A 27,219-nucleotide genomic window follows, 5' to 3' on the forward strand; every position below is an offset into this window, starting at 1 on the left:
CTCATGAAAGCTCTGTCTAAAGTACCATTGGTCTATGGACATCTTTCACAAGATATTTCAAACATTTCACTATTATTATATAAAGACGTGTACTTCAGTTTCGGTAGCCTAACATTCTCATTTGCCACTGATATGTTCTTTTTTCCCAGAAAGAATGTATCTTGTTTTATGGACATAAAACAATCAGACTTTGGTCTGCAAATAGACTTTGGTACAAATAAAGCATGAACTCTTTTCTGAAGGGCTTTGCGATTTATATGTTTGATACAACAGAAAGACATTTTATGCCTCAACTGGAGATAGATGCCCATATCCATGTCTTCTACTTCCCATCTATCTCACCACAGACCTCTACTGTACCAAATCCACAGCTCATTCAAGTAGTGACACTTACGTTATGGCTTTTCAGTAGCAGGACAGACATGACTAGAAATATGGTTGTTCATTATCTTACTTGCCTCAAAGATGATAAACACAAACTTTGTACAATATGCATAGATAAAAAAAAAAAAAAGTCACCACTGAACACTGAGATTTAAAGGAGAAATTCTAAAACACTGACATGTTGTACACATTATATAATTTGACATATGTTCACATGACGATCATTTGTTGAGCTGCCCAACCAACTTGCCTTGGGGAAAATAGTTATTGTCTGTGCAAAAATAAAAACCTTCTTCTAGGTTAACAGTTCTTATTAAGTGTTCTGATAGTGGATCCATGATCACACTACACAGTAAGTTTTTGAAACAAGGCGTATCCAACATGCTGAAGTGCTGACTTGTGCTCTGCATGCTTCAGAAGGACGGATATATAATATGGAAGCCATGTTGGGCGGGATGTCGTTCTGTCCAGCCAGATTCTAGACGGCCACAGTGAACAGAAGCTGCCAAGAAAGCCAGGGGGTTAAGAAAACAAGACTGATCACCGTAGAGAGCGCTCCATGTCTCCTCACTTAGATCAGAGATTTGACCATGGCCACCATGTGATCTACACCACATGCCACGTCCACCACGTGTCCTGGTACAGTCACCTGAAGGGCAACGATATACAATTAATTTCGTCAATATGTTGTTCATAGTTCACAAATTACACTCCAAGCAGATTTTGTCAGAACATCTCTCAATCAGCAATAACTCAGTTGAAACAGTACAAATACAATGTTCCTCAATATTGCTATGAATTTGGTTAACCAGGGCTAGTTTTAATCACAGCACCAGAAATTGGATCAATATGGTAAAGGCAGTGAACCTGTAATGCCCTTGATACCAAACAGGCAAACTGCTCCTTTATACTTGTACTTTGCACTGAACTTACCCGCCATGGAAAATACTGATCATCTGGCCTTCCAATACCCAAGCATCCTCTGACATTCTTTCCCCATACAAAAAGCTCACCGTGGCCTGCATAAACAGAACAATACACATAACTCACTCTGGACGTAAAGCCATCACAAATCAGCATCAAAATAATTGTGTAAAGGAACATACTTGTGATTGCAGCAAAATGATTCAATCCGCAATGGACGCGTGTGACCTTGACATCAGGATTAAACTCTGATTGGCCAAAGAGAGTTGGCGGAAGCTTCTCAGGGGTTGAGGACTCTGAGAGATTAGGACCCTTTCCAAGAATCCCAAACCCCCATACAAACACCTCGCCTTCATCTGCAATAACAAAACCCATATTTGTGGCACTTGACTGCTAGTTGTAGAACACAATAAGGGTCCTGAACGCTATAGTCTCTGCCCAGGGGCGTATTCCAAGAACATGGTTTAGTGATAAACCTGGCTACATTAACTCAGATTTCCTAGTAGAAGGAAGAAATGTTAAGGGCCCAAGGCTCTTGTACTAGGAGGCTTACTGCTAACCCTAACTTATGTTTCCCCAAGTTTGTCAATATACCATGTACTTGGAATCCCCTGTGGGTCTATAAGGTCAGTAAGATAAACACCTTATTGGTCCTGTCTGTGAGACCACACAGCACAGTTTAAATACACATGCAGTCACTGACAAAAGTATTGGCACCCCTTTAGAAATGTTGGTTTTTAAGCATGATACACACACTTTTGGAGTTGAGCTATTGAAATGGTCCTGGTGTGTTTGTTTACCACTTGGTTTGTCGTGTAAACACTGAGTAAAGAAAGGCTTTTGTGCACCATGACAAAAGAGAGCAAACAGACCCTTACCATTTAGTACGGCCACTTGGGTCCCACCACACGCGGCCTGCTGCACCCTGCCGACCCCCTCCAGAGGAAGCAGCCTTGGAGAGCTTATCTGGGAGTATAAACAACCCCCACACACACACATATAAGCTTCTGATAAGACCAAGTTGTTGTTTATCGGTACCTTCACAATCAAGTCCAGCATTAGGCCTCACCTGAGTGCTCTCCGTGACAGAGGCCAGCTGTAGGTATTCAGAGTTCCCCCAACCGAAGAGCTGGCCGTTTGTGGACACGGCAAGGCTGCAATCTCCATAAGAGGCCACCTGCTGGACCTTCACCCCCGCCAGGTCTCCCGTCACCATGACAGGACAAGAGGCTTTGTCGTAGTGACCCAGGCCTGATGACAAGAATCTCTGTTTAGTAGGGGTGTAAAGGTACACGTAATCCTACCGAACCATTTAGGTACAAGATGTGAGGTTCAATACAGATGTGTACCGAATGTACCAAATGCAGTCTTCAGTAATCAACAGCAGGCTTTTTATGCTTGTGGAGCATGTTTCAAATTGGAGTTCCCACACAAACATATTAAGTGGTGGACCATATCTCATATAGTTTAGTTAATTGACATCAAAAAACCTTTTCAAAATACCATTCCCATTCCGTATCAGCAATATTGTCAGAGTATTTTAGGCTTATTGTACCAAGGTATACACCGAACCATGGTTTTTGTGTACCGTTACACTACTGTTTAGTGAAGGAAGAGTGTAATAAAATCCTTGGCAAAAGTGTGTGTGTGTATTTGTTCAGCTGTAGAGCTACCTGTCTGTCCATCAGCTCCCCATCCACAGGCATATACTGTTCCTGTCTCTGATAGGAAAAGGCTGTGGTCCTGTCCACAGGCTACCTAAACAACATAGATAGATAGATAGATAGATAGATAGATAGATAGATAGATAGATAGAGATACTTTATTGATCCCCAGGGGAAATTCAAGAAATACATACAGACATGGACTCATTTAAATGCAAAAGAGGACCACAAAACAGCATTGAGTACAGACAACAGCCAAGACAGGACTGACCTGGATGATTTTGCTGTCAAAGCCCTCAATATTGTGTACTGTGTGACTCCCACTGTAAGAAAGAGTGTCCAAGAGAGTTAGAGCTGTGAGCCATACAAGAGTAGATAGACCAAACATGAGTGGATAGATAAGACAACCATTTGCATTTGTAATTCAATCTCAGTATATATGGTAGAGATTTTACCTATAGACTTCATCTTCAATAATCTTCCTTCCACACTGTCCATATGCATTATTTCCCATGCTGAACACTACAATGGTAAAAAAAGAATCAATGAGGAAGGAAGGGCCCCAGAGAAAAGGATGCTGACCACCTTTATGACTGAAAAAAAAAAGCCTATAAATCCAGCTGTCAACACCTCAAATGATAAATGTGTCTTCACTGGCACAATCTCATTCCTCACCTCCCTCTGAATCTGTGAGTACCAAAGAGTGCGCACGGCCACAGGACACTTGGACCACCCGCGTCTCTTGAGGCTTGGCTAGCGGCAGAGCTACAGGTGCAGGCTCTAGCACGTAGTCATAGCTCTTATCTGTGAAGTATTACAGGAGCAAGGACAACAGATGGGTCCAACGCTTAGTCATAATTTAGAATGTTTTTTTTCTTCTTTCAGAAATGCATGAGAATGTTAGTGCATAAGAATGTTGTTCTTACATTTGTCATGTTGTGTACGCTGATATCCTAGTTGAGAGTCTTTATTCAGCCCCATTCCCCACAGTTTTATGACATCTGGCGTGGAGGACGCCAACAAAGTGAAGCCATACCCACATGCTGCTGAGGATATCTGCCCATACAAGTACACATTTGTCAATAACTAACTAACAAACAAACAAGTTTAGTCACTATAGCATGGTCTTGTTAAGAGAAAGATGGCATAGCCTACCTTCTCTGCTGTATCTAAACGGTAAGGTGTCAGCTGATATTTTCGAGGTCTTTTCCTACCACTGTCTGGGACCACAAAACTAGGTATACCCAGAGCTCCCGTGTAACTGAATCCCCAAACAAACACTTTATCATTGGGCTTTCTGTTTTGGCCGACGTACTGGAAAACTGGTTTGTCGATGTTCGTCTCCCTTCTCTTTGGCACACTGCTAGGTTTTGAGTAACCTCGGCAGTTCAGAGGAAACCTCTGGCGAACAAACACACGAATGCAGACCAGAGCCATCGCCTCAAAGTCCTGCAGAATGAAGAAAATGAATCAGAGCATAGACTTAATCATAGGAGTTATGTTGCATCTACATTCACATTATTAGAGGGTTTGCAGTACATTCACATTATTAGAGGGTTTCTTCAAATTCAGTTTTGCATCAATACTTTACGCAGACTTAAAAAGGACTTTGATATCAAAAGGTGACAGACTGCCTCTAGCCAGCGAGATGCTTATGACACTGCCGCGCATTTTGAGACGCATTCTTAGTGTTTCAGGCAAGCAACTTACGACCATCAGTCAGTTGTATTAATCACAAGGCTTAAAAACAGAAACACGTATGTAAAATGAGTTGAATGAAATCACTGGATGGCATCTGCAGGATGCTCACTGCAGTTGTCACTGGAAGTTAGCCAGCGAGCTAAAACAGCTGAGACGAACGGCTACAGTTAGGTTCATCTCATCCAACAAGTAATGTTAGACTACTCACGATTTGCAGTGAAATATGCTCTCAGAGAAAGTCCAGAACACAACGGTGTCTACGTAAATACAACTACATTTCAATCTGGTGATATATCACCAGATGTAAACATCTCTGTGCCATGTTCATCATGGAGGCTGCCATGACAGTGTCCTCGTGACAATTTGAATTCTGACCTTTCTGAAAGAGACCAATTTTTGTTGCCTCTAGGGGGCATCATAGGCCTTGTGTAGCCCACTCAGGCCACAGAGATGAAAACAGGACACCAGTTGAATTTGATATAGGTTTACAATCTAAGTTGTGAAGTCAGAATAGTGTCTATGTGTGTGTGGAGAACATTTGTATCAACTATTTTTGTCATGTTCAAAGTAAATGACTTGGTCAATCCATACATTGTAATTTGACAAGTGGAAATTTATTTCAAGCATCGTAAATAGCTTATCGAGGTACAGAAAACCAACCAGCACAATATATATATATATATATATATATATATATATATATTTTATTTTTTTTTATTTTTTAGGCAGATAATAAGCTCTCAGAAGTTAGACAATAGACAAATGGAATATCTGAACATAGGCTACTTGTAGGCTACTAATATCTCTCCCTTTCTATGAAAGTTCAATACACTGCTACAAGGAGGACAGCTTTCTATTGAGCACGAATATTCTCTCCCTTTCTAGAAAAGTTCAACACTGTTACAAAGAGGACAGCTCTCTATTGAGCACGAATATTCTCTCCCTTTCTAGAAAAGTTCAACACTGTTACAAGGAGGACAGCTTTCTATTGAGCACTAATATTCTCTCTCTCTATGAAAGTTCAATACACTGTTATACAATAAGGGCAGCTCTGTGTTGAGTATACAAAGGTGACACAGGATGTGCAATGAGGGTGCCAGATGCAGCTCAGCGAGCAGTGCGGATGCTGATCTTCTTGCATGTGTTCTCAGTACATCGCTCCATGATGAGTTCTGCGCTGGGCCGCGGGGGGACGATTGGCGTCTTGTGGTCATAATCGCCCTGTGGTCTCAGTGTGGCGATGTTATCTGCAAAAATAGCCAGACTCATAATTATGATATTACCTGACTGAGTGGGAGTGGTCTTGGTAAAGGATATCGTCACAGCTGTAATTCAGCCATAAGTAGGTTATATATACGTAGGGGCAAACATACCTAGAACATACCTTTCTGGGGCTTTCTCTCCAGCAGAGGGGACTTTCTGGAGCTCCTGTGTCTGCGAAGCTGAGGGGAGTTGCTCCTGCGCTGCTGTATGTAACGACGACTATTCTTGCGGTAAGCGTCTTGGCTGATTTTTTGCCGTCCTTGTGCATGAATGCTGTTAATGTTGCGAATGGTTGTTCTGCAGACAAATGCATATGATTACATGAATCAGTATTGTGTATATATGTGTTGAAGAGTACAAACGATGTGAATAAGAAACAGTCTGCCAGGCACAGTGGAGTCAAATGAATGAGAAGAGAGGTTGGCCCATAGCTACCTCCTGGGTGGTGGCGTCTTCCGCTGAACAACGCTTTTTTCGGCATCAGTTTCTTTTCCCTCCTCAGTCTTATGTAAGAACATAGATGGGTAATATCCTGTTTCCACCCCCTTCCTGCAAGTGAACAGGGTGAAACTGAATGAGTTTCCAAATCGCTGCACATATAATGTACTGTTATCTGTTGACAAAATGTTCTCTGGGAGGGTGATAATTTTATTAAGATGCAAAGATATTTCTTACCTGACCACCCACCACCCATCTAGGAGTTTGTGGATGACTTCAATGATCTCTCCAGACTCAAGAGTGACCTCATCCTTCTCTACTGCTTTGTAGGCTTTGGTGGTTATGTAAAGCTCTCCTGTGGGTCAGACGTATTCAGAATCAGTGTCACTATGAGTAAAACATATAATGGGTCTGTTTCCAACACATAAGCCTAGTCCTAGATTTTCATTGAATATTTTTTAATCTTTTATAGGAATAGGCTTAATCATGTATGGGAATCCAGCTCATGGTCTATGTGTTCTAAGTCTAAGTTCTATGTGTTTTAAACACACCTGCATAGTTAGGCTCTGGCTCCTCAGACTCATCTGGGCCATCAAGGGGCTCCAGATAGGAGGCTGGTATCCAGCCACGCTGGGCCTCACAATGGCAGAACCACCAACCTACACAAAGCAAAAGAGTATAAGAGGGGACAGACTTCTTGTGTCATGGTTAATTTCATAAACATTATTTTAATGTATGCTTAAAGCTGCAGTTGGCAAGTCTGACAGATTGAGGGGACTTAGCCAAAATTTTGAATGTTTACAACTCTCATGCCCCTCCCCCACTACCACCGAGCACCCTCTCATCGAGTTTGTGCTTCTCAGTGCACACCAGACTGTGATTGACAGTCAGATCTCACACAGCCCTGCTCTGATTGGACCAGAAGAACCGGGAGCTGTGGATTTTTGCAAAACAAATAACAGGCTCTAGGTGGAGGTAGAAGTGCGGGGTTTTTTTTCTAAAACCGACTGATTTATGTTGTTCTGTCGGAGCATAGTGTCGGTTTCAGTGAATATGATCAAAAATATCTTGCCAGCTGCAGCTTTAACTTGACTAGTCCGTTAATCCAAGATAAATATGTGTTGTATTTTAGGGCATGAAGAGCTCTGACAAGTTTGCAGAAAAAAAAAAACATGTACCATTAGGACATTTCTCCACTATCTCCACCAAGTCTCCTGCCTTCAGGTTGAGTTCGTATTTGGAACTTTTGCTGTAGTCTGCAATCACCCGGTAGCTGTCAAGCATGATTGGACCAGTAATTTCTAAATAGAGGATATAAGTAAACAGTTTAGATGTCACCATAGCAGTGGATGCTGGAAAAAGCTGTTACAAAACATCTTTGAACAGTCAAAATGACATAAAAAAAGAGATCATACCAGAGGTGTTGCTTCTAGGGCGACCTTTTGACATTACATAGGTTTCGTTTCTTTTGAACCTGAATAAAAGAAATGAACATGTCAGGATCCACAGAGGAGAGTCCTGCTGTAGTATGCATCCATGGATAACTAAAGCCATCCTTACACCAGAAGACTTTGACAAGATTTGGGAAAGATTCTTGAAAGATTGTAGTCTTTTGAGTAAAGCTTGAATGGGGGGGGGGGGCATTAGTTAAAAGACTCTAATGTAAAATAGCATAAACAGAGAAATGTACACACGGGTGTGGCGCAGGGGGAGTCTCATCCTCGGGTCGGACTCTGAAGAAATCTCGAACCATCTTACACTGTGAGATCTTCGCTTCGAGGTGGATGAGAGCGGTGCAGTACTCAGTCAAGGTGCCCTGTCTGGTTTCTGTGTTCTTATAGTTGTCCAACCACTTTGGTGCTGAATACAGAAGACAAAATTGGAAAAGAAATATAAGATGTATTCAGGCATTAAATCACAAACAGTGAACATTAACACGCTTGCAGGGTTATGCGTATCAAAATATATTACTGAGAGATGTATCAATGCATGTCCACCTCCATGTTTGACTGCATCAAAACTCTCAGTGACTCAGAAGGTTAAAAGTTCTCCAAGTTGTGAGTGTGTTGCATCGAGGTGACAGGCCATATAAGGCATGTAACATCGCAGTTGTCCCTCAACAGGGGCAGCCGTGGCCCACTGTCCCACTGACAGGTCTTTACATTTACATTTACTGAATTAGCAGACGCTTTTATCAAAAGTGACTTACAGAATGAGGAATAACATAACATCTTTAGATGCAATGTGAAGAAATTGTTTTGATGAAATAATGGCGTCAGTTCATGTGGCTGACCATGCAATGATCAGTGAGAACCCTTTTTTTTTATCAGGCCCATCTGCTTGAATCTGTCTATCTATCTCTGCAACAGAGCAGCAACAGGGTGCTCATAGTAGGAGGATGGAATATAGAATTTTGATGACTATACATAAGAGAAACATGCTAATTCGGTAGATAACATTATCTCTAACCGACCCAACATTTGTGAGTTGGGACCAAAACTCACTGCATGGCAAAAAATAATTTCAAAGGTTTGTTAACAACATATGATTTAGATGAGGCAAAATGTGCATTGAGGTTATAGGCTAGTCTGCGTTTTCATGTCTGGTACCACTTCTCTTTTTGTCACAGTTGTGTCAGGGGTTTCATAATGGTTTTACACAAAACAGAAAGTCCAAGAAAGTTTTGTTTTATAAAAAACTACCCCTTTCCTACTCTGATATCAACATCCCTACAAATGAATACCTTGAATGCATTTAGGGAACTGAAAGTGCTAGATATGCAAAAAATTCCAGTATTTGCAATAAGATTTTTCTAATGTTATTGTTCAACATTTGGTGAGCATTTATATGAAACCGCTTGAATAGGCCTAATACTAAAGTGCTGGTGGTAACTGCATTTAGGCTACTGGAAATATTTTTAATAAAATCTTATGTTGAAATAGACACAACATTTTTCACTTTCATTAGGTCTGAGTAAGGTACTAGTCAGACAACAGGTGTTTCCTATTAGATAAAACAGAACTACAGCAGATGTCTTCACTTAATTCCTGTTTTTGTTCAACATGTAATCGAGTCACGAATCACGTAACTGAGTATATGGCAGCAAAACAATCTTTCTAAAGGTATATGTGGAAAGATTTATGTGCAGCCTAATATTCCTCACATTTTTCATTACCGATGTATTAAGTTATTACCTGGTAATGATGGTATCTTCCGATCTTTTGCATCAATTTGACCTGCTTCAATAGGAAACATCTCTTTAAGAGTTTTCTGAAACAAAGGATAATAACAGTAAGCATTTGCTTTGTTCCAGTTTTGTATTTTAAAATGTAGGCTACTGAAAAGAATTATGAATTTTATAATCCATTTTACCACACTTACATGAAATTCATGAATCTCTGGATATCTCCTATAGATCAGTTTTTCTGACTGATCACTCCACTTCACTAAGATCATATATACCTGTATAACATGCATACAAATAATGCATAAGAATATTAAGTCAATGCTGTAGTGTAAAAACAAATCTATACATTAACATTTTAATAAACTGTGGTCCATCCAAAAATATATATATTTATACTTGGTTTAAATTATGATAAGATGTTTAAATGTATCCATTGATGTATCATTATCCATGCCATTAGTTAAGAACTTACATAGTGCTGACTGGGAAAAAATCTTTTCTCAAAGCCCAGAAGTTCCACATGGCGTATGTAGAGCTGCTCCATGTTGTAGCCGCTGCCAAAAGAGATGAGGTGCCACAAAAGACTCAAATGATGTATAAGAACTCAAGTGACAAAGGTTTTGTACGATGAGGGCATGCCCTTAAAGCGTCATGCCTCCACAAGCAAAGCTTGCTTATTCTCATCCTCCACAACTTCCTCAAAACAAATAACATCACTTTCCACTAAAATTACAGCAGTGCAGACAATAAACAGAGCTCAGTTCTTGTGGTAGTAGATTACAAGTTTTTTAAAAATGTTTACATATTGTAAATCATTATATTCAGACAATGACTATTTCCAAAAAATATGTCTTAGCAATGAAAAGCCAATGTTTTGAATTAGTTACCTTTTTGTGTAAGTATTTTAACATTGCAGAAGTTTACCAATAGAGAATCAATGAAAATTGGTGAAATGATGATAATGATGAAAATGATCATTTGTTTGACACAATAAACCATATTGTTTTGAAATCACTGCGAATCACCCAACTTTTATTACAGAAAGCACTCAGTTCACATTAGATAACCCTTAGATAACCCTGTTGCTTTTTCTCAGATTTCATGAGTAAATGAGTCATTTAGTTATTTCAGCAACCCAAAAGTCTGTCTGTGTTCATTGCAAAAAAATATGTCCGTGAATGAACTTCCTCTATTCTCGCTTGTTCATAAGCCCTAAGCCATAAACTGTCTCATGGGCTTTCACCAGGATTTCACCATGTGACCGCAGTAAAAACAGAAAAATTCTGAAGGGGAACTTATAGCATGTGCATTAAGACACACCCATATTCACAAACTTCCCTCAAACTCCAGAAGGGGCCCTTTTTAAAATGTTATTACCTTATTTCTTATCAACATCTCATTATTATACTGTTTGTGTATTTTGTTTGATTCTTGCTGGGATGTAGTATGTGGGAAGTGTTATCAAGGCCTATGATGTTTGATCGATGATATAAATATTGAACAGATGTTGCAAGACATTATTGGGACCTATGACAGGGACATCCCATGTTTCCTTTTTAATGTTGTGATGGCAACATGTTTATTATGTATGTGTCTTGTGTAAAGCATGTGGTCTCACCCTGAGGCAAAGAGCTGATTCTGATATTGTGGGTGAACTTCTTGTGATGTGACTTAGATTGATTTAGATTTGACATTTTATTGGGGAGGACAAGGGAGTCAGGATAGCCAATATGACCCCTTCCACAGCCTCGCCTTTGAGTCTTTAAACCTGACCACATCAAAACAGTTATATGTTTTGTTTAGTTTTATCAGCTTAATTTTTCAATGAAAGCCTTACATGTCCAGTTAGGCCTGTTTGTTTATACTGCTCCCTCGGTGTGTCAAAAAAACAAGTTGTTTTTCATGTTGGAGAAAAAGGGCCTTGTGTTTTACAGGTTTTGACAATGTCATTGAGTAACTTTTATTTTATACTTAATACTACAACACTTTTGAAAAAGCTACAACATACCACATCATGTAATAAAATACTGTATATTTATATTTTGAAAATGCTAAACATACTCTTTAAAGGCAGCATGAAATCACTTTGCAAACCTTCCATATCTGCCTATATGCTATATACTGTATCTACCCCTCCATCAGTACACTGACTCTGTTGATTAAGTGGACAGTGTTTGAGAGCAACAGCTTTTCTCTGGCTACAAGACATGCCACTCACTGTCAACAGATCAACTATGCTGACCTGCCTGTTATATCTCCTGCCTGTTACATCTCATAGCCTAAATGCTATAGCCTATCAGAGATGTACTCAAAAAGTCACAACTGAGCTTGTCAAGTACAAACTAACCACCGAACTTAATAACCCAGTGCAGTTAAATAGCGGCTTCAAACTAACATAAGAAGAATGAAATCTCTGACCTTATCAATGCATGTCCATGATTGATATTGCACTGTGTAACACGGTTCATCAGGTAGGATCATGATCCTTTTGGTTGATTTTTAACTAACTGTGCACCATCTAAGCACTAAATGTTGTATTGATTCCAAGGGGCATAAATATGAATTTCATTTAATTTTCATTGTGTTTCTTTGGGTGTTACATGGGTCAACCTTTTCAGCAGTATTGCAGGGCAATAACCGGTATAGTGTTCCAATTGGATGATCATGTTAATTTGCATATTAAAGTTTTCAAGAAAAGTATAGGCTATTAGAGGGAACAACAATACCCAGGAACATGGCCTACAGCTCAGAAAGGTGCCTTGTGAATCATCATCTTTGGAGGATGGCCTGCCAAGCTAGGACATGTACATCACAGTCAAAGTTGTTCCAAAGTTCTACCAAAAACAGGCAAACCTAAAAAATATGCCCGTCAGTTTCGTGTGGACTTGGCCTAAATTTGAGAGAGCAAGTAGGCTAACCATGTAGTTTGAGTCAGCAAGTAACCATGTAGTTTGGGTGAGCAAGTAACCATGTAGCTGTGAGTGGGGGAGTGTATTGATTGTGTGAGCAACATAACACATTACTCATCTTGCACTGGATCATGGGTCCGTGTAACGCTTTGCAGTGCTATGTTCTATTTGCAGAATTCACATGAAAAAATATAAAAATAGGCTTAAAAATCCGTTATCCATTCTTTAGGACGGCACAGTAAATGGGTTATTGTTGCTTATTTTGATTTTCAATTGAGCACAGTTACGGTTTTCTGTTCAGAAGTTAAAAATTGAAATGATGCGTCAATTTTCTAATTTTCCTTTTTTGCCCTTGTGGTTGGACTGAACCACGAACACCGGGGGGAGAACACCATCTAGCTGGGCCAGGCCGGGGGGAGAACAGCATCTAGCTGGGCCAGGCTAGATGGTGGAAGGGAGCGCCGCCTGAAGTTGTTTGTGATTTTGACTCATTACTTTAGAGATGAATGACAAACTTTTTGGGAGAAGGCACGTTAAACATAAGCCTATGTTGAACATATCTACAGTAGCCTATATTTGAATACCATGGCCATAGCAAATAATTCCCCAAAGCAGAATGCTTTGCCATCGACGTCAGTCTTGGCTATACCGGACTATACAGGCTACCCCGAGCACTGTTTGACATGGTATTTTTGCTTATTTAACGCTTTACGCTAGACTAGGTTTCATTAGGCTAAACGAAGACACAACGGTGAGCCTAATTTATCCGTTTATCCATTTATTAATTTCAACAGCAAATAGCCTACATTGGCCTGTAGGCTACTGGGGCTCACGTAGGCCTACTCATAAGTGTCAGGACGCAGCAATGTCTCCCTCTGCATCTGAAGTTCTGATCTCGAGCTGACATTATCAATCGCTTGGCACCTTGATGCAAGCGGAACTGTGTTTGATAGCCCTCCATCTCTACATCTATTTTTTACAGTCTATGCTCTACATCCGCTGATAAAATGTGATCACCAACATCGCGCGCCAATATCTATCAGGTCACCCACCCCTACGCGTGGTTCAGCCCAACAAAAACAGTAAAAAAAGGGGCCAACATCCAATATTAACTGAATTTTACTTTTGTTTCCAATCCAGTTTCTGTTTTCTTTATCTTGCGTGACTAATGACACATTTAGAAAATAGCAGCAATTATCTATTTGCTGACCAGTTAAAACAAATTGAAAATTGGATTATCGAACACATTTTTTATTTGGACCAGATGGATGGAACAAATAGAACAAAGCACTGCAAAGCGTTACACGGACCGATCATCTTCCTGAATGTCAATATTCTGAACAAGTCTGGGCAAATTAAAGTCAGCACCAGTCAGAGGCTACATTCATTGTTTTGCACATTTTAGATTTTTAAACTAAAAATACACACCTATAAAGTAATTTGATAGCATACAAAATGCGAAGCTAATTTTCGTCAACTTCAACTATTTTGTATTTGAGGCCTGCGTATTTTAGCCTATCATCAGTCTATCCCTGCACGGAACTAATAACAACACACAGTTGTTTCTATCAGGAAGGTTTTAATGTTGCTGAATGCACTCTCGCTGCCACCTTATGTATGGCTGCTACTCCTGGAACGTCAAATGGCTTCAGAGGGAGTCAGAAGTAGTATGCCTGTTTGTGGTTGTAAAGGCATAAGGACATGTCTAACATGTGAGAGAATAACGGGCAAAATTGGCTTGACTGCGAATGAAATTACAAAGGTACCATTGTTTTACTTGACTCACATTATGCATTGATAACAAGCGAACTTTGGTAGGCTAAGTTATGCTAACAATAACCAGTTAGTTAATAATCATTCTATGACAGTACGTTTACTTTCCTTGTCTTCAGGAATCATAAGAAGTTACACACAATTCTTTATCAGAACTGGCCATAAGATGTGTGAATGGGGTTCGTGAATGTCCATTCTATGACAGTAACGTTTATTTTCCTTGTCTTCAGGAATCACAAGAATTTACATACAATCCTTTATCAGAACTGGCCATAAGATGTGTGACTGGGGTTCAAGAATCATTTCCCTTCCCTGGAGTGTTTCTATGCGAAAACTTTGTCACTGAGGAGGAGGAGAAGGAACTGGTGTCTAAAATGGATGAAGATATTTGGAGAGAATCCCAATCAGGAAGAAGGAAACAGGTTGGTGGTCTAATTATGCATTATTCTGTACTAGTCTCATCATACCAACTTGCTATCTTACACCAACATTATCTTGTCTGTTCTATTCTTTAATTGTGTTTCAACTTTCTAATTATTCCCCAGGATTTTGGCCCTAAAGTTAACTTCAAAAAGAGACGTGTACGTGTTGGAGGCTTCTGTGGCCTGCCATCAATAAGTCAAAAACTAGTGGCCCAAATGAACCAATTGCCCCAGCTTAATGGTTTTCATCCGGTGGAGCAATGTAACCTGGACTACAATCCTCAGCGAGGGTCTTCTATTGATCCCCACCTTGATGACAGCTGGTTATGGGGAGAGCGATTAGTTACGATCAACTTACTTTCAGACACCATTCTCACAATGAGCCTGGATGGAGGATGTGGACAATTGGATCAAGAAGAAGTGAAGGTCCATCTCTCTCGTAGGTCCTTGGTTGTGTTGTATGGTGAGGCAAGACACCGATGGAAACATGCAATCCATAGAAAGGACATTCACAGTCGCAGAGTGTGTAGTACATTCAGGGAGCTTTCTGCTGAGTTTCTAGAAGGCGGAGAACAAGCAGAGATGGGCTCCCAACTGTTGAACATTGCCTCCAGCTTCCATGGTGTTCCTCTGTGACAATTTATTATAGAATTTCACTCTGGATGGGATTGTGGCATAGGCCTAATATCAAGTTAATCAACAATAGCATGTTATAGCCAGCATATGCTACTTTCGTAATCACACACAGTTTGACAATTCTTGCACTTTAAGTCAAAGCTAAATACCTTGGTCGTATAATTTTCGATTTGTTTTATAATAATAATAAAAAAAAATACCCATCTAGAATATAGAAATGTGTCTGTGTTGATTGATGAGCTAGGTTTGTACACTGGAGTGTGGCATGGCGCAAAATGGGTTCTTGCCTACTTGTAAATACTGCTTCAATGTATCAGTACTGTTCATGATACGATTCAGCTCACTAGTTTAGCAATCAAAATTGTAGAATGCTTTTGCAGCTGTTTTTGTTGTATTTGTTGTTGTCCATGACAGCAGCTACTGCATTAAGGACTCTCATTATTGTTGTTGAGGACATTGTTATTATATTACAACATAAATACCAATACCAATTTAAATATTGCATATTTGCCTGTAAGAAAGGCTTATGTTAAACTAGACCAATATCAGTTTCATAGTGTGCCATAGGAATATGGACAATGCCGGCCAAAGTAGCATATGTGATTTCAATGATGAAACCGATTCTACCTAATTGTACAAGCATATAACATTTATAAATTAAATAAAACATCTATTTTCTCATGTTTTTGTTTGGCCACATTCAAAATGGCGAAAAGGTAATATCATATACTTCCGGGGTCAAAGGTTACACGGTTTTCCCGGGAAATTTCGTGCATGCTGCTCTGTCTGCAGTCAGCATTGTACTGGTAACAACATTGTAAGTACGTTTTTTTTTTACTTACATAATCATCAATTGGTTCATTAGTCGGTTCGGGATGATGTTTACATCTTTTGTCGTATGTTAATAGTATGACAATATGACGGAGTTAACTTTTAGTTGTTAGTTACGGCTAGAAAACGACGTTTATGAGGATCATCACTTGAGTCACGATCTTCCGTGGTCAGTCATTTAGCCTATTTTAGTCATAGACTACAGTCTAGGATTTTAGTTAACGGTACAGAGTTCGTCAATACATTCGTCAGTTAAGGCTGTCATTGTAACTTGGTTGGTGAATGTGAAGCTGGTTTCAGTCATTTAAAAAAATCTGTGATGTGGGTGCATTTGACTTGTGTCCTACCTGTTTAGTTGTAAAACTCCACTCTAATTGTGAAACACTGTGATGACATCTATCTAACTATCTATAAAGCACAAATCTCTGTCTCTGTCTGTCTGTGGTACCCGTGCATGGTCAAGCCCCTCTGCTTCAGTAGAGAGTTTATTTCCCTTTGCTGGACTTTAAATTTGTCTATGTTCTCTGACCTGTGAAATATTTCAGTGCTATGGTAACTTGACAAGATACCTCAAACAAGGACATTTCCAATTTTGCACATTTTAAATAAGAAATGATTGATAATGTCATAATAATTGGCTTCTAATTGGCTTACCTGATTGGATGGTATTAATGTGACAACCTGATTTTTTTTTTTTACTTTTTCTTATTTACATTGATAGAGGTTGTGCGCACACCAGTTTCAGGTGTATACAAAATGATTCATCTATGATGAAACTCACCATAAGTGTGGTGGTGGTATTAAATAACTTAAAAGGTTAAAATGCTACCTACCTTTATTTCTAAATAAGTCATCCATTTGGATTGTTTGTCTTTGAATTATTGTCACTGATTCATAGTAGGCAATCTATTACGCCAACTGGCTGGGAAGTGCAACAGCTGTGGAGTCGGCATTCCTGTTGCTGTAAAACAGTACATCTCTAAACTCAAACAGTAGACTAACAGTCAATAAAAGTGAACTGTCAGAGCAGATACTAAAAGCCATGCCGAGTGTCCTGTTTGCTCTTAAACTTTCCATCACATTTGGTGCCTCTGCCTAGCCACATAGCCTGGCTAACGCCAGACCTCATCTCATTGAGTTTGGGTCTGGGAACTACACATTCATTTCCTCGTATTTGAGACGTGGTTTACGAATGCCCAGAGCCATTTATTGGGTGCTACGAATGTCTATCAAATGCGTCTGTACGTAGCTCATAACCACTTCAGTGTGTCATCATCGTCTTGCTGTCCCCCCTCCGTTCTGTGATTGGTTCCTTTGTTGAGGTGAAAATCGGGTCCATGGAATCCATCCAATCGTAAATGTGTTAGAGTTATGTATTTTAAAGAACATTTCGAGCGATCACATAGCTTACGTTCAATCAGAGACTTTCTAATGAGGAGACACAGCACTCAAAAAATCTTCCATAGAAATGCATGGGGCTAGTTTGTAACGCCAATATGGCCGTTGTCTACACATATCCCACCCCTTCCTCGGAAACGTCAACATGTGACTACATTGAGCCAATTACGTGGTGTGATGTGAATACATTGAGCCAATCATATGGTGTGTTGTGAAGACATCGTGCCAATCATGTGTTGTGAACTCGCCGCTGGAGCAAGATTGGTGTCGTAAAGCCTTGCGCACACACATTTCTGCCGAATAGGATGCCCGATGAGTGCCCAAAAAGCGTTGCAATATGGCTGCCGAGTGGAGGGACTTGCCTAAAAGGACTTTGGTTCAATGTTGCAATATTATCAGAAGGCCCTACTGTATGTGCAATTGGCTTTTGAGCAGGATCTTACAAGAACATTTCAAAATGAATGGAAAGACACAGTGATGATGCACTCAGCTGTAGCCTAGGCCTGATAGTGATGAGTCTGTTATAGCCTATTTGCTTGTATTGTAGCCTATGCAACTATTCTATTTAACGCTGTGTGCTAGTCTATTAAACACTATAGGCTATGACCACTGTGTCCTTTTCCCCCATGATCATATTGTTTCAGTTATCCAAAAGGCTCGAAGGATGCTCTTTATTATATGGATATTTTGGAAAAATAACTAATAAAAGTGAGGGGAGGTGCCCCCCCCTCCCCCCGGTCAGTGCTCATGTCCCCCCACCCCCCGCCCCACCCCGCCGACCCTGCCGACCCTGGCAGAGGTTTATATTGGGATGTCTAATATGAGGGGTCAGCATATCTAATCTTTTGACTGATTATGGAAGGAGTCTCTTGCTTTCAGATGTTTTTCCATGTAGGGAAGGGATTGACGAAAAAGGCTTTTAGAAAGAAGTATTTTGTAGTATTTTGAAAATACAAAAATACAGTATTTTATTTTGATACATTTTTTTGCTGCTGTATTTTGTAGTTTATTTTGATACATTTTTAAGGTGGGTATTTGGTATTTTATTTGGAAATACATTTTGATGTATTTGTGCCCATCCCTGACTGTAGTTATTTGTATATGATTTCATAAATCTTTATTGCTTGTGCAAGCCTTAACCATGAAACTCTCACAGTCGCTTGACATCCTAATGGCACAGTATCCACCTTAAAACAATTGTTTTCTTGTAGTTCAAGTGGGCAGTCAAGAGTCACACCCCTTTTTATTCACAATTAACAAATAAAAACCTTTCTGTCCTGTAAGGTCATTCAGCTGCCAGCCATGGAAAAAGTAACAGAGAAAGTTCTCCTAGAAAAAGCTACTCCCAAAGTAACACAACTTGAACAGATAAAAAACCTAAAGTAAGTAACATCTTTATTTTGCTTTTGACTGCTCTGTATTTCTGAAAATATATTACCTGTTACTCAAATGATTTGTTTATTTACTTAGTTGTGGCATAGTTAAAATTGATTAAAATTGAGCACAAATTGAGTTGATGGTGTCTCTTTCAGTCTGTCGCGACTTGGATTAAAAGACAAAGATTTGCCAGTGCATCTTCTGTCGAGGCTCACCAGTTTGGAGAAGCTGGACCTCTCTGGGAACATGTTGCTGGGGATGCCCGCGGGGCTCTCTCTTCCCTCCTTGCGAGTTCTGGACTGCTCCAACAATGACATGGAGGATATCGCCTCTCTTCGGTCCTTAACAGCATTGGAAGAGCTTAGTCTTGAGGACAACTTGTACCTCACTGTAAGAATCATATTTTGTTGTAGTAATACTCAAGCTGTTATTCACAAAGCGGTCAAGAATGTGCAATAATGGTATTCGTTTTGACGATCCTCTATCTCTGTATGTTCACTTTTTAGCTGAATGATCAGCATAAGGCCATATTCCTCCTGCCCAAGCTGAGAATTTTCAATGGAAAAGACATCGGCCCAATGGCTAATCATATCCGGCATGTCACCAGCGGGATCCTAATGAAAAGAGTAAGGCTACGCAGAATTTATCCAGGATTTGGTATCGGTGTTGTTGCTGAAAGTGTACATTTCTTTACCTAAAGGAATCTTTAAAAAAATGTTTTAAGTTAACATGTGTCTGTTGCGTTTCCCTAGGTTGTTGAAATCTGGGAGGGAAGTTTTAAACTTCCTAATCCACCAACCACGGAGAGTCTGGCCAAAGTTGAGAAAAATTTTATCAACGATGCCTGCTTTCGAGTCAAATATGGCCCCAGCTCTTTGAGTCTTTACACAAAATGGAGGGTAGGTGTTTTTAAAGGGATCTTAGCAGCAAACAGATGTAGGTGAATTACATGTGTGTATGTTATGCAAATTATGTGAAGTTATGTTCACAATCAATTGCTTTATTGTGTATTTATGGATTTTATGCTCTCCAGGTTGAGATGATTGCAAGAGAATACTTCCACTCACTCATTCCAACAAACGTTAAGGATACCCAACTCAACAAGGACACTCAAAACAGACCCACTGATACCAAGGAGAAGGTAATAAAGGAATTATTTGTCTTAGGCTGTCCAGATGTGTTGATTGACACTATAACATAATAATGACTACGTATTTTATATCATTGGCTTTCTCACAGGTTATTCTCACACCAGTTAAGAGAAAGACGACAGATGTTGAAGCTGAGAGCCAAATACGATGTACCCCAAAGAGAGTTAGATTGTCTGCTCAAACTCCCACAAAGGACAGTCCCCGAAAATCCAGCCGGCTTCAGAACACCCCTCAGAAGGCTGAGAATGCCCCAGCCAGTCCTCTCCAAAGTACTGTGAGGAACTTGGCCACTCCAACAAAGCAGCAGAGGTGTAGCGCGAAGGAGAGCGTGAAACCGACCACCCCACAAAAGAGGCAGACAAGAACCCATTCTAAGATGGAGACTGACACCCCTCAGGAAACCATCAAAACCATCTCTGAGGTGTCAATCACTTGTTATTTCCCTTCCTGCATTTGAAAAGGGACAGTGAAACCAGGACGACCTCTCAGTCTGACATTATAGTAGTCTTTGTTATGCTCACACGTCTCTGTCTCCTCAGCATTTGCATAGTGATGGCTGTTGATTGGTCATTAATGGGGGTCTTTACTCTCTGTTGTTCTAGGAACCGGTGTGTCTGCAGCCCCTACACGTCCTGCAGTGCCACAGCAGACAGGACAACCACAACGACTTCAAAACCCAGCTCTGGGCCTGTGCCTTCGAACCTGCGGCAAACAAGAGTGGTCAGTGCGGCTATTCTCAAAAGACAGTGGTCATAAAATTCCATGTAGAAATGGCTTTGTTTTCATCTTCAGTTCCTAAATACTTTGATTGTTTTTTTGAGTTGGGGTGGGTACAAAGTACGATTTATATTCTATAACGTGTGGTTTGCACGTACATTTCTAGATGGCGCTAACCTGGAGAGCACGGTAGCCACCTGTGGAGGCGAGTCTGTGTGTGTGATTGACTGTGAGACGGGCAGTGTACTGAAGAAATATAAAGTCCCTGGCGAGGTTTGACCACCAAATTCCCTTTGCATTTCCTTTCCCCAGCCACTAGGTGGCATCTGCAGCCTCTCTTGCACAGCATCTGTAGCATTTCATGAAGTTTTGTCTCTGTGGTATTTCATGCATCCTCCAGGAGTTCTTCTCTCTGGCGTGGTCAACATTGCTGATGTCTTTGAAGAATAGCGTGCCACGCCACTGCAGCATTTTGGCTGCCGCCGGGAAAAGGGGTGTGGTGAAACTAATTCACCCGAGGGCCAACTTGGCGTTTGGAGAGTTCCGGGCGAGCCGACGAGCCATCTCTATCATCCGCTTCAGCCCCCAACAGAGTAGCTACCTTTTCAGTAAGTGTATAGGAGAGCCACCGTTAAAAAAATACATTGTATTGTAGAAGTGTGTGCATATTTAACCTATTCATAGTTGTAATTATAACTGGGTATTTCAAACAGATACTATGTGTTGTAGGTTCTTAGGTTGTTGCTATTGAAATGCAAAAAACTAAATAAGCATTTGCATAATCTCTAAATAAACATGAACATGAATTTGGGGGCAGCCGTGGCCTACTGGTTAGCGCTTTGGACTTGTAACCGGAGGGTTGCCGGTTCGAACCCCGACCAGTAGGCACGGCTGAAGTGCCCTTGAGCAAGGCACCTAACCCCTCACTGCTCCCCGAGCGCCGCTGTTGTTGCAGTGTGTGCTTCACCTCACTGTGTGTTCACTGTGTGCTGAGTGTGTTTCACTAATTCACGGATTGGGATAAATGCAGAGACCAAATTTCCCTCACGGGATCAAAAGAGTATATATACTTATACTTCTTATACTTAACACCTGAATTTTTTTTTTCAGCTGGGGCATATGATGGCAAAATCTCTATGTGGGACATCGGTGGCATAGACTCCGATTACAATTTTAAAGTCAGGTGAGCTGGGAATGGTTATTGTTCATTTAGAATTAAATCACCGTACTTACAGTTGTCCGTCATTCCTTTTGATGCTACCATATTACAGATGATTGTTTGTAAGCAATTAAGGTTGACTTTGTGTGTGTGTGTGTGTGTGTGTGTGTATCAGTCAGCTCTTGGTCCTAGAGGCCTCCTCCACGCCACTGCACCTCGCCCTGCCTGCATCTTCTGCAGATAAACATCTCGTTGCAGCCTGTGATGACGGTCTACAGTGCTTCAACATTCAGCTCAATACAAATGTACAAAAAAGGTGAGGGTATAAGTTATACGGTATGTCTAAATTCAATAAAATTATGATTTTTTTTCTTCATATACCAGTAATAATACTCCATATATGTTTAAGCTGAGGGGCTTATTGGTAGCGAAGTGTTAAAAAATGACTGATGACTGAAAATATTCACTCCATGCTTTGACACAAATAGTATAGCTTGTAGACTGGAATGCTAAAATTGTGCGCTGCTAACTGGCTTGTTATGTATAATTTCCTTAGGACAATGCAGATGGAGATCACATTTCCTGTTTATGAGAAGAAGGACAAAACAAACAACTTCCGTACAATTGATGGTTTCTGTTTCCTGTCAGATGATGTTGTGGGTAAGTTCACTGAAAGTTTATGTCCATGTCACATATGAAGGCTTCAGAGGAAATGGTCATAGTAAGTCATAATTCTAAACATTTACTGTAATTCTTATGTAAATATGATTATTTGTCTATTTGGCCTTTATTATAGGAACACCTGACACAATAGGTGATTATTATAACAAATCCACAAACAATATGCATTATTGTCAGTAAAATGCTACTTAGCAAAATGCTACTTTCTTGCTATTTGTGATCAAACTGTACAAGTTGACTTTGGTAATGAGCAGCAGGTCCTGGTCGCTTGCACCATTAGTTTAAAAAAGTTATTTATGTCCCTCTCTGAGTTCAGTCATCTGAGGTGGCCCAGGAGGACCTGCTGCTGATTCTGTGCACCAATGCACCAGTGTGACCCTTTTCATTGCTTTGACTTTAGTAGTAATGATTGACTTTTCTTGTTATGATAATACAAACGGAAGTGGGAGCTGTCTAAACATAAAATGATCAAATCAATTTGAATCATGCAAACACTTGATTTGAAATGTGCATCCTAGAGTGGGCTACTTCTGCCCTGGGGGCTTATTGGCCATCCCCTGTTCCTTTTGAACACTCTCTTCCTATGCTCAACCAGCCTCCAAAAGCCACATGCAAGGCTCCATCTATCTCTGGAGCTGGAGCAGAACTCTGGCTTCGTCCTCTGGTAGAAAGAAAGTGTCCGCAGCGATCCTCGCAGAACTGCAGTGGTCTAACACAGATGTCCCCTACCTATCACTCAACACCTGTCCCAGTAAGTCCCTTCTCTTGGCCTATAAGAGTAGTGGTGTTTTCTGAAAGGATGATGATGTTGTTGTTTTTTTGTTGTTGTTTTAATTCGACTATGCAGTTAATTATTATGCTCCTGCATTGCCATGGTTCTTGAAATGTATGTAGAACTCAGCATTTTTGTATTGATTTATAGTGCTCATAGCCCATTGATTATCAATTCCTTTATGTTTTAAACAATTTTAACTCTTATTTAAAAAGAAAAATATATATATACACATTGAAACTCTATATACTCTATGTACACAGAAGTTTAACCAGCCATAGATGGCGATATTTCATTGTGGAACAGCTGGGACATGCTGTTCGGTTTAGAGCTAAACAGGTTGTACGAGCTGGCTGAAAAAAATAATTATCTCTATTGTCTATATCAATAGCTAGAATCTTATAGGATTAGGATTATGGTATTTTTTAGGATTATGGTATGGACATTTTTTGTGCTTTATTTTACTTAGTTCAGATAAGCAATAGGTGAAGCTAAAGACCCACATTATAAATTAAAGGTATGCAAAAGTAAAGCTATGTGTCCTTTGAACCAGACAACTTTTGTAGGAAGCAGACCTACAGCTCTGGAAAAAATGAAGACCACTCCACATTTTCTGATGTCATTTTAATGAGTTGACGTTCATATTCAAATTTGCAGTGGTCTCTTAATTTTGAATATGACCGCCAACTCATTCGAAAGTCACTCAGCAACTGCAGGATGACATCAGAAAAATGTGCAGCAGTCTCTTCATTTCTTCCAGAGCTGTATGTCCCATGCATCACCCTACCCCCGTGGCAGTCTCCAAATATTGCTAAAGGTTTATGTATGGCCTCTGTAGAACTAGTTTGGCAAGATGTGTCTGGAGCACTGTATGTCCTCATGAAGTTTTAAGGCTTTGCATTTCAGAGTAGTCAAGTTTCTCTTTTCTCTATTTCTCTATTTCACTCACTTTCACCCTCTCCAGGTCATGGTTTTGTAGTGTGCGGTGATGAGAAGGGAAGACTATGGACGTACCACTTGACAGAGGAGATGAAAGCCAAATTTAAGAGTGGAAAACCTATTCCCACAACAGAGGTACAGTCTGTCTTTAAATGAGCTTGCCCACATTACAGATGTTGACTGCAAGTCATTTTTATACAGTAAAGAAATTAGGCAATCCTTTTTGCAGTGTAGTAGTGCATTGACAGTCATCGATAACTGGCCTACACAAGGCACTGGAAAAAGAGTGGTATATCTGAGGGTGACCATAAAAGGAATAGCCCTCATCATTTCTGGCTCACCATCCACATTTACATGGACACTTTTAATCAAATTAGAAACGGATGCCTGATCCGATTAGAATTATTTCTGATTGAACACCCATGTAAACCAAAAGTCAATCAGATTGCCTGCTGTATCCTCTGAAGGAAAAGTAGGCAACAACGCCTATTCTGAACAAAGATTCTAAAGCTTTTGAGAGTGCCTGGAATATAATGTAAACAGTCGCCATAGTTTAATCGGAATGACAGAAAAACTGTCAATGTAAACCCACCTACTGTTGTTGTTTTCTTGTTGCAGGTTCTTGAGTGGCCATCGCCTGTCAGAGCTGGACTTGGTGCGGTGGAGGGCCCTTCAATTAACTCGGTTGTAATGAGCCAGGACCTGCGCTACCTGGTTGCTCTCAGTGACAGGAACATGGTGGTGGTGTGGAAAAGTGTTGTATCCTGAGAAATTGGAAGACTTGATACAGCCTTGATAACATCCTCTTACACACACACACACACACACACACACACACACACACACACACGTGTGTCATAGGCTTTTTCATCATTTTTCAGTGGGAAGTTGGACCACAAAGAATTAAAATGAAAAATGAACAACTTTTAAGAACTCGGGGAAAAAGACATTGGTCTCTATTCATGGAGAAATTGATCTTGACTAATGCTGTGTGGTGCAGCAGTTATAATTATACAGCACTATGTTTGAATGCAGCTCACAATGTACATTGTGTTAAGGAGTGTATTTGCTCAGATACACCCAATAAAAATGCCATATCATTTTAATCTATCATTTATTTTTTGCAACCTTTATCCCTCTATTGTTGCTACAGATGAAACATGTAGCACTTTACTTTTTTGCTTACTTTATTCAAATTGCATTGCACTTTGAGTCCCTTTTCTGGTTTGTTTTGAATGAACTAGAGTGGTGGACACCGAAATTTTGACGATGGGTCCTGTCTCGACTTTCTGACTCGCACATGTTTGTGCATGCTCATAGCCAGCCACTCTGAAACAGTCAAAGGCTATTAAAAATTAGCCAGAAAGTCGCGACAGGATCTATCGTCAAAATTTCGGTGTCCACCACTCTAGTTCATCCAAAACAAACTAGAAAAAGGGACTCAAAGTGGCAAATACCGGAATTATCCTTATTTAAATACATGATTCAGAAATACTGCCCATCCCTGCCTATTGGCTGCAGCAACTCAAGCTAGTCAGTAGTCACCGATTTTTGTGTTTTGTGTTGGTCAATTTTTATCCAATTTGACCACTTGTAGATGAATTTGCACAAACAATGGGGTGTAAGGCCCCATACTACAGCCAAAACAGTTTTTTAGACAGCGGCCATATTGGAATTGGAGGAATAAGGGGTCCAGATGCACCAGGTCATAAATATTAACATTCCTATGTGTTTCCCATGATCAATTAAGCTGAAAAAGACATCAAGTTTGTATTTGTAGCTCATGTGGTTCAAAAGTTTGAACCCTTTTCAGGCAGCAGCCATATTGGATTTGGCCGCCATCTTGGCTCCAAGGGCCGCTGGCACCCTTGCTAAATCATTTCAGTATGACCTGAGCTACATCTGTGCCAAATTTGGTGCTTTTAGATGAATTTGCGCGAAATTACCTAATTTATGTGCTTAAGGACCCCAACTACAGAGAAAATGTAATTCCCTGTCTGTCACAGAGAGAGAGAGAGAGAGGATAACGTTAACCACGATTGAAATGGGCTGAGATTGGGTTAATGTAGGCCCTTTGTTACCATCTACATTTATTTTTCTTAAATGTCCTAGTTGTTCATAGATAAATGTAATTTCACATTTGCCACATTCATAGCCTACTGTCAATCCATCACAACTTCGCTGAAATGTGATCCGATGCTTTCGTGGATCTTTCCTTCTGCTATCTTTTACTGTCTATGGCTTTTCCCTTGAATATCATTCACACGCTTCCCCCCAGATTGCCTGCACATTCTTATTCAGAACACTGTTACTTTGCTCCTGTGTGACGCTAAGTCGCATGCTCATTACATATGATATTATATGTAATATTATTACATCATGATAGCATTTTTTTCGGAAAAAAGTTAATTACTCAGCCGTAAAGTGAGGTACGAGGCTATGACGTCAATCACACAATATTGTATTTCTCCAAAAATAGAAGAGGTTCATATAAAGGCTTAAAAAGCTTCAGTTGTAACATTATTTGATGTCAAAGTGATGCCACAATGAATGGGGTTCAATGGAATGCTAGCTGGAAGTGGTCTACTAAAGCCTCAGATCTGCCATAGTGTCGCCTGCCCCCTTACTCTTGCACTGGCTCATCTTCCTGAATCTCAATATTCTGATCACAAGTCTGGTTAAATTAAGTAATAATAAGTCAGCACCAGTCAGGCTGCATTCATTATTTTTACTTTATGATGTCATCTCATCACCAAAAGTATTGGTTTTACTGAAAATATTTGCCAATACTTTGAAATTACAAAAATACACACCTATAAAGTATTTTGATACAAAATACGAAACCATTTTCTTCATCTGAATAAAATACAAATTACAAAATACTATTTTGTAT

At 40.1% G+C, this 27,219-nt stretch overlaps 4 protein-coding genes across 7 annotated transcripts; 2 read left to right on the forward strand and 2 right to left on the reverse strand.

Moving 5' to 3' along the window:
• Window positions 1-232: 232 nt before the first annotated feature.
• Window positions 233-5,041, reverse strand: rcc1l (RCC1 like). Its single transcript, XM_042091351.1, has 12 exons — window positions 4,882-5,041; window positions 4,128-4,421; window positions 3,899-4,028; window positions 3,648-3,776; window positions 3,428-3,494; window positions 3,244-3,295; window positions 2,982-3,066; window positions 2,378-2,559; window positions 2,187-2,274; window positions 1,491-1,664; window positions 1,318-1,403; window positions 233-1,033 (listed from the first exon to the last, which is right to left on the reverse strand). The coding sequence occupies exons 2-12, from the start codon at window positions 4,407-4,409 to the stop codon at window positions 956-958; spliced, it is 1,353 nt and encodes a 450-aa protein (XP_041947285.1). The 5' UTR covers window positions 4,410-4,421; window positions 4,882-5,041; the 3' UTR covers window positions 233-955.
• A 318-nt stretch (window positions 5,042-5,359) lies between these two features.
• On the reverse strand, window positions 5,360-10,165 carry ncf1 (neutrophil cytosolic factor 1). Of its 2 annotated transcripts, none has more exons than XM_042091364.1 (11): window positions 10,034-10,165; window positions 9,756-9,836; window positions 9,569-9,644; window positions 8,069-8,234; window positions 7,790-7,848; window positions 7,553-7,675; window positions 6,926-7,033; window positions 6,612-6,729; window positions 6,372-6,485; window positions 6,058-6,233; window positions 5,360-5,920 (listed from the first exon to the last, which is right to left on the reverse strand). In XM_042091364.1, exons 1-11 carry the CDS (start codon window positions 10,103-10,105, stop codon window positions 5,781-5,783), a joined length of 1,233 nt encoding a protein of 410 aa, XP_041947298.1. In that variant the 5' UTR covers window positions 10,106-10,165; the 3' UTR covers window positions 5,360-5,780. The 2 variants fall into 2 exon arrangements, with proteins under 2 accessions (XP_041947298.1, XP_041947299.1); XM_042091365.1 differs by having other exon boundaries at window positions 5,789-5,920; window positions 6,047-6,233.
• Window positions 10,166-13,991: 3,826 nt separating this feature from the next.
• On the forward strand, window positions 13,992-15,982 carry alkbh4 (alkB homolog 4, lysine demthylase). The gene is made up of 3 exons (XM_042091408.1): window positions 13,992-14,232; window positions 14,474-14,665; window positions 14,789-15,982. Exons 1-3 carry the CDS (start codon window positions 14,053-14,055, stop codon window positions 15,299-15,301), a joined length of 885 nt encoding a protein of 294 aa, XP_041947342.1. The 5' UTR covers window positions 13,992-14,052; the 3' UTR covers window positions 15,302-15,982.
• A 20-nt stretch (window positions 15,983-16,002) lies between these two features.
• On the forward strand, window positions 16,003-25,433 carry lrwd1 (leucine-rich repeats and WD repeat domain containing 1). Of its 3 annotated transcripts, none has more exons than XM_042091300.1 (16): window positions 16,003-16,118; window positions 18,815-18,912; window positions 19,063-19,297; window positions 19,414-19,533; window positions 19,660-19,806; window positions 19,941-20,048; window positions 20,147-20,479; window positions 20,661-20,778; window positions 20,942-21,048; window positions 21,176-21,383; window positions 21,886-21,958; window positions 22,110-22,250; window positions 22,491-22,594; window positions 23,211-23,366; window positions 24,352-24,461; window positions 24,945-25,433. In XM_042091300.1, exons 2-16 carry the CDS (start codon window positions 18,833-18,835, stop codon window positions 25,092-25,094), a joined length of 2,190 nt encoding a protein of 729 aa, XP_041947234.1. In that variant the 5' UTR covers window positions 16,003-16,118; window positions 18,815-18,832; the 3' UTR covers window positions 25,095-25,433. The 3 variants fall into 3 exon arrangements, with proteins under 3 accessions (XP_041947234.1, XP_041947232.1, XP_041947233.1); XM_042091298.1 differs by having other exon boundaries at window positions 16,062-16,122; XM_042091299.1 differs by lacking the exon at window positions 16,003-16,118 and adding an exon at window positions 16,207-16,301.
• The last annotated feature ends 1,786 nt before the right edge of the window (window positions 25,434-27,219 follow it).

The sequence above is a fragment of the Alosa sapidissima genome, chromosome 5, assembly GCF_018492685.1.
Source record: "Alosa sapidissima isolate fAloSap1 chromosome 5, fAloSap1.pri, whole genome shotgun sequence".
NCBI lineage: Eukaryota > Metazoa > Chordata > Actinopteri > Clupeiformes > Clupeidae > Alosa > Alosa sapidissima.

What these genes read in the sequence shown, in the direction of transcription:
- alkbh4 (XM_042091408.1), top strand. Translation starts at nt 14,053, where the DNA reads ATGTTGCTGAATGCACTCTCGCTGCCACCTTATGTATGGCTGCTACTC. An exon ending in CTGCGAATGAAATTACAAAG is followed by an intron (nt 14,233 to 14,473) that starts GTACCATTGTTT and finishes CCTTGTCTTCAG; the next exon opens with GAATCACAAGAATTTACATA. An exon ending in AATCAGGAAGAAGGAAACAG is followed by an intron (nt 14,666 to 14,788) that starts GTTGGTGGTCTA and finishes ATTATTCCCCAG; the next exon opens with GATTTTGGCCCTAAAGTTAA.
- ncf1 (XM_042091364.1), bottom strand. Translation starts at nt 10,105, where the DNA reads ATGGAGCAGCTCTACATACGCCATGTGGAACTTCTGGGCTTTGAGAAA. An exon ending in TTTTTCCCAGTCAGCACTAT is followed by an intron (nt 9,837 to 10,033) that starts GTAAGTTCTTAA and finishes CATGTTATACAG; the next exon opens with GTATATATGATCTTAGTGAA. An exon ending in CCCTAGAAGCAACACCTCTG is followed by an intron (nt 7,676 to 7,789) that starts GTATGATCTCTT and finishes TCCTCTATTTAG; the next exon opens with AAATTACTGGTCCAATCATG.
- rcc1l (XM_042091351.1), bottom strand. Translation starts at nt 4,409, where the DNA reads ATGGCTCTGGTCTGCATTCGTGTGTTTGTTCGCCAGAGGTTTCCTCTG. An exon ending in ATTGAAGATGAAGTCTATAG is followed by an intron (nt 3,296 to 3,427) that starts GTAAAATCTCTA and finishes TCTTTCTTACAG; the next exon opens with TGGGAGTCACACAGTACACA. An exon ending in GGGAGCTGATGGACAGACAG is followed by an intron (nt 2,560 to 2,981) that starts GTAGCTCTACAG and finishes TCTTGTCATCAG; the next exon opens with GCCTGGGTCACTACGACAAA.
- lrwd1 (XM_042091300.1), top strand. Translation starts at nt 18,833, where the DNA reads ATGGAAAAAGTAACAGAGAAAGTTCTCCTAGAAAAAGCTACTCCCAAA. An exon ending in GTCTTTACACAAAATGGAGG is followed by an intron (nt 19,807 to 19,940) that starts GTAGGTGTTTTT and finishes TATGCTCTCCAG; the next exon opens with GTTGAGATGATTGCAAGAGA. An exon ending in CCTGTCAGATGATGTTGTGG is followed by an intron (nt 22,595 to 23,210) that starts GTAAGTTCACTG and finishes ATGCTCAACCAG; the next exon opens with CCTCCAAAAGCCACATGCAA.